Raw genomic sequence first — 9,826 nt, forward strand, 5'->3', positions numbered from 1 at the left:
AGACCTTTTTGCTAGGGTAAGTATGATATCGAATAACCTTTGAAGAACCATTTTCCAAAATGATGCTTCTTTGCGAATTTCATTTTCATGTTCCTTGTCGATAGTATTAGTATCATTTTTTTCCCAAAATTCATACACAGCACATGCTTTCGTATGGCCACTCGAACGACTGTGTTGTTTAATTCTTTCCGATAAATGCTTCCAATCCCGAATTACCGTACACCAAACATTATTCCTTTGTGAAGCAAATAACCAGCTGGGTTGACAATAGGCAGCGTTTATATTTTAAAATAACACAACCAAAAACGATTAACTGGTCCATATTTAGAACTTGAAGCGTAGTACGATTTTGGTTGATGTCTGTTAGAAAAGTCCTGAAGGCTGTAAAGGCCCCATATCAAGAATTGGACATTTTTAATCACTTAATATTCTGTTCGTGAAGTTCCCAAGTCATAAAAAGATTTATCGTACACATTTTCGAAAAATGGAGAGGTCTGTGGTTCCTCCAAATCCGCTTATGTGTGCCAAACAAACATCATCCACGTTCACATGATCGGCAGCGGAGGTATCTCCAACGGCAACAATTGTCGAATCTTCTTTAGTAAGCTTCTAAACCAACACTGCAGTTACCACATTATTTGAGTCACTATCAATAGAAACATTTTGTCCAGAAGTACTTGCAGAAGGCGGACTAAAAAACTTGTCAATTTTGGGCAATTTTTGTTTACTATCTTCCTTTCTTGGCGTTGTTTGCGTTTAAATGCACCACTGGGTTTCTTCTTTTTGTCCGTAATTTTAGTTTTCGAATTTATTTATGCAATATTTATATTAGATTGTGCTCGAATAGGTAACCACTGTTCACTGACGATGTTAAAAGTAAGAGGAAGAAGAAACATAATGATACTCTATAAGACGTCCTTGGGGGAATCCCCGGCAAACATTTTATCGTCGCTAGTGTTACCACATTTAACGGTGGAGACCAAGAACGATTTCCTAGCGCGCGAGCCTGAATTAATGCACCTACTGTAGGTAACCTGCATTTTTTTTCACGGTATTTCGCGTTATACAATGAGTAGCCGAAATCTATTGATTTGACATGATTTATTGACGTAACGGACATTAATATGAGTAGTACCAAAATCAAATAAAATTGAACCACTATATTGACCAGTACTAAAAAGTTTATTGACATTAGCTTACTTACTCCTGATACAGCATTAATTTTTTAACTGTTCTCGAAAAAAAAACTTGACTCGAATTTATAATAAAACGCACATCGATGAATAATAAAACGCACATATGGCTATCCGTCAAATTGACAACACTGCCAACCCATAAGAAAGAATTTAGGGGAATTCCCTAGGTATAACTTTCGAATTTCTCTCAATTGAGTTGCCATGGTTAAAGTTGTACAATAGTCTTCTTAAGTCTAATTACAAAAGTTACTCGAATAAAATTATTACTAGATTATTTTATTAGTTCAGTGTCGAATAAAAAGAATCTTTAACTTAATTGTATCAATACAAAAATGTTATCATTATAATTATTTTCATAATCTTTTAGAAATTGTCCAGTTTGCAAATTTTGGTTTGATTTCATCTTGTTCTTCGTCCCTTCGTCTTGATCCAGGGATGTTATTGCGTCAAGAGCGGGGGCGGACGTAGCTTTTGATGCGGTGGTGGAATAACGCACGGTCGGATGGTAAACTGGTTGCCGTTCCTTTTTCGTTTTTACGATATTGCATATTTTTTTGCAAGGCACTGCACAACCGTTTCGCGGCTTAAAGAACTTTACGCACTCGAGACACTTTAAACATTGCGGGCAACAACAGTAGCACATGCAAATAATCACTAATATTGCGAAGAATCCGCTTCCAAGAAGAACCCAGCAACTCCGATAGTATATGGGGATTCAACTGCGCTTCTTTTCTTGGTATATGTTGTGCAAGACAGCATTAAATCTGTGTGTGTTGAGATTGAGTTCGTCGGTATTCAAATGGTACAATTGAAGGGGTTCTAGTTGTATTTGGTCCATAATTTTCTCTTGTTCTATACAACAGTCCATGGGAATTGGAATTTCATCGAAGGCGTTATTGATAGTTACATTGTTAGCGGCCGTGGCGGTCAGTTTCTTCCGATTGTCAAGCAACCCAGTACAAGATTTGCTAACTTCCATTACACCGTGGGAATGGATCTCTTTCATGTTTATATTTTTATTTCGACACTTATATGCGAAGATTGATTGTCCATCAGTAAGGATGAGCCATCAGTTCTTTTCCAGGGGTATTGTTTCACTGTCTCGCAAGGCGACAGATATTGCTTTGCAACTAGGGGTCCATTGTTTCCTGAGTAGGATGGAGCTTTCACATGTGGGATGTTCATTATCTTGAAGTGGATTTAATTGGCGTCCGTAGTACGTGTCTTCGACTTGCTCGAGTTGATTGATAAAAGGGATCGAAATATAAAGTCTCCTATTATAACCAAGTGCCATTTATTGTGTATCGGGCAGTAATATAATGATCGTTTAATTTTGACTTTACAGGTACAGGATAAATTTTGAATAGGTTGTATGTTTCTTTATTGACAATGAGATTTTTATTTTGTATACCATAGTATCAGTATTAGCGAACATTTTAACTGTGCNATTTTTCTTCCTCATGACTTCTTTCCTAAGTCAATAATTTGTGAGACATTCCGCGATTTGATGAGGAAAATGGGATTTTCTGAATACATTCCATTATTTCTTTAATAAAAAGTTTAGCCAACGATTTCACTTGTCCGCATAGTCAAACTGTCTTTTCTTATGACTTGGAAGTGATTCCAACAAAAATCTAGCATACTACCTTTTTCATCCAATCCATAACAGATGCCTGGACTATTAGGTTTTTGCCTGACAGGAACTAATAATTATTAAAAAATATATAATAATAAACATTAAATATTTTCATATAGAGCATTAAAAAAATGAAAAATGGAGGTACGTTGACCGAATAAATGTATATTTACTTAACCTATCTTCATTATTGGCCATTACGTGAAATAAAAAAAGCTGTTGGGGTTAATATTAAAAAAAAAAGGAGTATTAGGTATCATGTTTAAAATTTTTATTTTATTGACAGCTTGATAATAAATAGCACATCCAAAATACCTACATAACCTAACTAAAATTATTCCTTTTAGCAAATTTTATTAATTTCCAGATTTTCAAAACTTGTAGGTTATGTCCAATGCAACGACGTCACTGCATGAGCGCAGAAAGCTCAGTTTACCTCATCATGTTAGGCAGAGCATTAGAGATTGTCATTAGAGCATATTTGACAAAGTATGTTTTACTGTTCATGTAACAAAACAGTAGTTACCTTAATTTTTTTACCTCCTCAAGTACATTTCTAAACGCATCCCACGGTTTGGTTTACTATCTGTGCTTATGATTAGTTAATCTATGGTGATTAGTCTGTATAATATGTCTATGGTATAACCTGTTATCTATGGCATAACCTTATCCCATTTCACCCTAACATTCAGTAAGACAATTATGGTTAGAGTGCTTATTCAGAGATTGTATTATTCAAATATTTAATGTAATGTATAAAAAAATTGCATTTGTCGTTGCAGTGGGATCCGTAGTATTTTTCTTATTTCATCCTTATCGTCATGCCAAATATTATTCTTATTTAAATGCTCGTTATATTTACGACGAGTTGGTACAATACTTAAACAAGAATGAAAGTGAAAAATTCGTTTGCAAAGATAATTTTTATAAAGAACTTATTAATAATAACCAACAATATAATGTAGAATATATATTAAATAATGTAACATTGCAGCCAATATTGCCGGGTAATATGCTCAACTTTATGCAGGTTTTTTCTTAATACTATTATTTTTAGGTGGTGAATATATACCTTTGGATTGTAAGGCCCGGTTCAAAAGTGCAATTATAGTTCCTTATAGGAATAGAGATGAACATTTAAAAATATTTCTTAAGTATATAAGTAGATACATGCAGTTGCAAAAAATTCATTATAGAGTATTTGTCATTGAGCAAATGGATACTGGTCCTTTTAACAGGGGTAAATTACTTAATATTGGTGCACAGGAGGCCCTGAAAAACAATTTTTCATGTTTTTTCTTGCATGATGTGGATTTACTTCCGTTGAATAGTGGTCATCTTTATGCTTGTTCTAACTTTCCCAGGCATTTAGCTAGTGGGATGGACACCTTAAGGTAATACATTAAGATAATATTATTTTATTTTAATTTTTATTCTCTTGAAGGTACCATCTACCATATTTAGGCTTTACTGGTGGAGTATTTTCAATTACTGCAGAGCAATATTTAAGAATAAATGGAATGTCAAATAGATTTATTGGATGGGGTGGGGAAGATGATGATTTATATGTGTATGTATTCTTTATTTTTGTAATTCTCTATTTCCATACACTAGAAATGAAACTTCTCTATATAAAAATTTTCCATAAAGGTAAAGAAAAGATGTTACCTTTTCTGATTCAAAATAATTTTTATTCTGCAAAAAGTAACTAAAATGATCATTTTCTGTTCAGAACATAGTAGAGCTATTTTCAGCTGCATCAACATTATACTAAGTTTTGTAATCCTGTTGGTAAATGTGTCAAAAAAGCATGTTAAACATATTTACAGCTTGGCAAACAAATATAGAGCCAAGACAGAGTGATGTACAGTGGTAAAGTGGATAGCATGTAGGCCGAACATATTTCATTAACATCATAATATCAACTACATAAAATTAAGTTTTCTTGTTCGGTCACCTTATTCATTTCACTCTCTTTGCTGCTTGTGCATATTTCATGGATCTTCAATTTGCAAAAACAAATTAACAAATAATTGTATTTTGTTAATACCTACTACACCATCACACTATCTTGTAAGATACATGGTAAAAAAAAACCAAACGAATAAAACAATTTAGCATGGGCGTTGAAAACAGTTGCAAATACCTTCTAGAAATATTAAGCAAATAGGTATGCTATTCATAGGTATTAATATTTTAACATGTAGTTTGTGTGCTGCAAGTCTGAATTTATTATATAGAAAGTGATAGAATGAAGTAGAAGACATATTTGTGTGCCCTACATACACTCAACATCATTTATGATATTGAAACATGTGATAAGAAGAAAATTGATTTATTTATTTATTTTATATATTTGGTGATAGCAGCACAAGCTGATTTTGTCATCTTTTACGGTTGCTATAAATCCTCTATTTTCATAATGTGTCAACAGTTGTGAGTAGGTATTCACATAAGTATTCAGTTTATATTTATACCATTTATTCTCAATTCCCGCGTATAGGTTACTGTAAAGGCCAGAATTGCGGTAAATACTAAGATTTTCCAGTAAAACGCAACATTTACCAATTCTGAATGGTAAAAGTCCAAAATGTTCTTAATTTCGAAATTTTACTACCGTTCACTCGGTAAATGCTAGGTTTTACAGAGACATGGTAAATGTCGAAATACAGTGGCGGAAAAAAGTCTACATACAAAAGCCGTCAAATCAAATATGCAGCTATAAATTTTCTTTTTAATAGATTTTAGGGCTACAAATGCTCAAATATCAACAAGAAACGTTTATTAAACATTTTTTTGACTTATTATTACAAAGCGAATAGACATTAGAAAAAACGAATGCACAACTCAAAAAAATACAAAAAATTGACGGAAAAAAGTCTGCATACGGAACACAATACAAATTAATATTAAACAAATATGGAATAAACTAATAACGGGTTGGTCCTCCATTTTTAGAAATTACTTTCCTTAAACGGTTCGGCATAGAGTTGACTAACTTAGACGTTTCGTCTGTCGTTATTTTACCCTCAACCAACTTGGTTTTTAGAATATTTTTTGACATTAGGTATCTGGTGTTTGCGAATTCGCCGTTCTAATAATTTCCATAAATTTTCAATCGGGTTGAGGTCGGGTGACTGGTGGCGAGTGCAATTGTTTCGGGACATGGTATAACAACCATTTCTTCACAATATGGGAAGTATGCTTAGGGTCGTTATCCTGCTGAAAAATAAAATCATTTTTTAATGATAATTTTTACGCCGATAACTGTAAATTGTGTTTCAAAATATCCAGGTAACCAAATCGATCGATGGTTGATTCTATAAAATGTAACTGGCCAACGCCACTTGCCGCCATGACCCCCCAAACCATAACGTTACCATCCCCATGTTTCACAGTGGGCTATAAATTTTTGGTAACCATTTCTGCCTTCTACTTTCTTCAGACAATTGTCCTCCCATCCGAATCACATAGATTAAATTTGCTTTCGTCAGTAAACATAACTTTCTTCCAAAAGTCCAGTGATTTGTTAACATGCTTTCTCGCAAAATCTAAACGTCTTTGCCTACTTTAGAGATGAAAGGTTTTTTTCTGCTACGGAGCCTCAATATCCGGCCCGTGTAAGGATGTTTTGCATTATTTTTGATGTAATGTCTTTGTTAAAGTCACTATTAACCACTGAAGCAAGTTTTGTTGAACTAAGTTTAGGGTTTTTCTTTGCTAATTGAAAAATTTGTCGTTCTTTCTTTTCGGTTAAAGCTTTAGGTCGGCCTTTTACGAGAAGTTCCATCCATGCTAATAAAATGCGATTTGAATAGATTGTGGTAGATGTTTCTTTTGATGAAGATTTCGAAGTATTTTCATTGTGAAGGGAAGGTACTGTATTTTCGTTGTAAGATTCGAAATGTGACCTGGGCATTTTAAGTGTATTATCTATTGTGACTTCAAGATAGTTTGTTGGCAGTGGCGTAGCTAGGTAACTAAGGGCCCTGGGGAAAATCAAAAAATGGGATCCCATTACTATCTAAACTGGTTAGGTTTTATCAAGTAAAAATAATAAATACAGTGGAATCCATTTATAATGACATCGGAGGGAATCGACAAACACGTCATAATAACCGGACGTCATACAAAGCGGTTTGTGAAAAAAAAACATTTTTATGTATGTATTTAATTTAATAGAGAAACATAGTAACTAATGAAATGAAAATTGTACGTTTATTACGTACACATTATACACATACAAGTGTATTTTTTAATGAATATAATCTGTAATTTTTGTCTGCTTTTGTTTTTTCATTTTATTGTAAAAATAGTCTCTAATACTATTGTGTATAGAAGACATCGCCATGGTCAAATTATCGTTTTCAATATTGCTATTAACAAATCGGGATAATAATTCTGCAGCTTTTAATGCCTCTTCTGCGGTAGATAATGGTTCTTCCTCGACTTCCTCTTCGCCATCACTTTCAAGTTGTTCCTTAGCATTAATGTTCTGTACGATATTGTCATCGGTGGGTTCTTCAGATGTGAGGAGAGCGCTATCGATGTCAACATAATCTTCCCACATTACCGGTGCTGCTAAAGAATTTGAATTTAGATTTCGTGACCACAAAGATAAAGGGACTTCATCTTCTTCATCAAATTCATGTTCTGATATTTGATGAGGTAAACCGTCGTGTCTTTCAATGAATCCTGCATGTCTGAAACAGTTGTGAATGGTACTTTGTGACATTTTATTCCAGGCATCATTAACCATCAGAATTGCATCTAGCATCGTTACTTTTTGTAGAAGGGCTGTTGTCATTAGCGGCAAGACAGTTAATCATTTTGAGCACAAGGTTCTTTCTAAAATTCGTTTTGATTGCTCGTATTATTCCCTGATCCATTGGCTGTAGTACTGATGTTGTATTCGGCGGAAGGAAAGCAAGTGTTTCTTTGGATGCGCCGGGCAATTATCAACCAGCAATAAAATCTTTTTCTTGTCGAATGACCGACGCCAAATTCTTTTGCGAGAGATGAGTTGGATTCTCCGTTTTCTAATCTGCATATTATTGCACCTTTCTCCTCAATCGTAAATGCTTTACGACGTTGAATCGACATTCTTTTCACAGCATAGACACAAATGACAAACGAAAAATAATGCGTGACCTTCAAGCGTCAATTCCTCACTGAGATTCAAAAGAAAAACGAGTCAAAAGACTTTTCAGCTGCTGTATAAGTGACAGGAATTGTAAAGAATAATAACATTGCTGTAAATACTTTCGTTAGGTCGCATTCTAGCACTCCATATTTGCTCATTATTTCCTTACATAATTGGTGAACAGTCCATGCTTGAGTTAATTGAGGTAAAACTAGGTGGTAAATATTAATAAATGGGAGTGAAAAGCTAGGGCCTATTATATCTGAATATTTTCTTTGGAATTCGTCACAATTTTGTAATAAAGTTGCTTCATCAACAAGTAATAAAAATGTTGGTGTTAGAAAATCAAATATTTGACAGACTGCACTCATACCAGTAAAACGTGTACTTAATTGAGCTATTAATGTGTCTAGTACATTATTGAAAATCTCAATTTTAAATATTTCTTCTCTGTTTGGAAATCGGTGATCAGCAGCTAATTCATTAAAATGTTTTTCCTTGGAAATTGGTATCTATACCATATTTTCTTGCAGTTTCACTGGCTTTGCACTTAAATAATTCAAAATCATTTCTATAAATTTGCAACTTTGCTTTGGTCTCTACTAAAGCTTTACTTGCCTCGCCCAAATTGATGTCGTATTTTTGTAAAGTTTTGGATGCATAATTGATGTCACTGAAAAAAATCTGTATTTCCACACAACTGCTAACGGCATCATTTATCACCAAATTTAAATTATTAGTGGCACAATGTACGTACTCCGCGTTAGGTTGGATATCTTTAATATGTTTTTGTACACCATTATACACACCACTCATCACACTGGCTCCATTATAATCTTGCCCCACACATTTTTTTAAAATCAATATTTTTGTCGATAAATAATGTAGTCACTTGGTTGACTAAATCTGCTGCGCAATGTTTGATGGCTGCATAAAAGCCTAGAAACACTTCTATTACTTCTATATTAATTGGCTGTTCATTTTCTGATCTGGTTATTACTGCATATCTCAACAATGCTTAGCTGATCTACCTTCGATTTGTCCTGTGTCGTATCCATTATGATGGCGAAAAACGGTGACGCCCTAATTTGTTCTAGTAGATGGGTTTCGAGTTTGGTCCCCAAGCTCTAAATCATTTCATTTTGAATTGTTGCACTCAGATATCTTGTAGATCCTAAAAACAAAAAAAAACACAATTTCAAAAAAGTCCTGATATTAAACAGCTAATAATTATAAACAAAATAAAATGATAAAAAACTTAGAAATAATAATTATTACCTTTGGGCATATCCAAAACTTGCCGCAAAATGTGATCATATCGGGCGACAAGCTCTTCAAAGGACAGAAATTTTCCATGGTATCCTTCCTGATTTAAGTCTTCTCGATGTCCTCTCAAAGCCAAAGACCTTTTTGCTAGGGTAAGTATGATATCGAATAACCTTTGAAGAACCATTTTCCAAAATGATGCTTCTTTGCGAATTTCATTTTCATGTTCCTTGTCGATAGTATTAGTATCATTTTTTTCCCAAAATTCATACACAGCACATGCTTTCGTATGGCCACTCGAACGACTGTGTTGTTTAATTCTTTCCGATAAATGCTTCCAATCCCGAATTACCGTACACCAAACATTATTCCTTTGTGAAGCAAATAACCAGCTGGGTTGACAATAGGCAGCGTTTATATTTTAAAATAACACAACCAAAAACGATTAACTGGTCCATATTTAGAACTTGAAGCGTAGTACGATTTTGGTTGATGTCTGTTAGAAAAGTCCTGAAGGCTGTAAAGGCCCCATATCAAGAATTGGACATTTTTAATCACTTAATATTCTGTTCGTGAAGTTCCCAA

At 33.9% G+C, this 9,826-nt stretch overlaps 1 protein-coding gene across 2 annotated transcripts; it reads left to right on the forward strand.

Annotated features, from left to right (window-relative positions):
• The first annotated feature begins 3,500 nt into the window (after positions 1–3,500).
• On the forward strand, positions 3,501–6,978 carry LOC108743320 (beta-1,4-galactosyltransferase 6). Of its 2 annotated transcripts, none has more exons than XM_025977922.1 (4): positions 3,501–3,839; positions 3,890–4,226; positions 4,277–4,402; positions 6,592–6,978. In XM_025977922.1, exons 1-4 carry the CDS (start codon positions 3,584–3,586, stop codon positions 6,629–6,631), a joined length of 759 nt encoding a protein of 252 aa, XP_025833707.1. In that variant the 5' UTR covers positions 3,501–3,583; the 3' UTR covers positions 6,632–6,978. The 2 variants fall into 2 exon arrangements, with proteins under 2 accessions (XP_025833707.1, XP_025833708.1); XM_025977923.1 differs by lacking the exon at positions 6,592–6,978 and adding an exon at positions 4,662–5,138.
• The last annotated feature ends 2,848 nt before the right edge of the window (positions 6,979–9,826 follow it).

This window comes from Agrilus planipennis, unplaced genomic scaffold, assembly GCF_000699045.2.
Source record: "Agrilus planipennis isolate EAB-ADULT unplaced genomic scaffold, Apla_2.0 scaffold426, whole genome shotgun sequence".
Lineage (NCBI taxonomy): Eukaryota > Metazoa > Arthropoda > Insecta > Coleoptera > Buprestidae > Agrilus > Agrilus planipennis.

Coding starts and splice junctions, on each gene's coding strand:
- LOC108743320 (XM_025977922.1), top strand. CDS start 3,584: ATGTATAAAAAAATTGCATTTGTCGTTGCAGTGGGATCCGTAGTATTT. Junction 4,227..4,276: donor AGTGGGATGGACACCTTAAG/GTAATACATTAA, acceptor ATTCTCTTGAAG/GTACCATCTACCATATTTAG. Junction 4,403..6,591: donor GAAGATGATGATTTATATGT/GTATGTATTCTT, acceptor TTTCGGTTAAAG/CTTTAGGTCGGCCTTTTACG.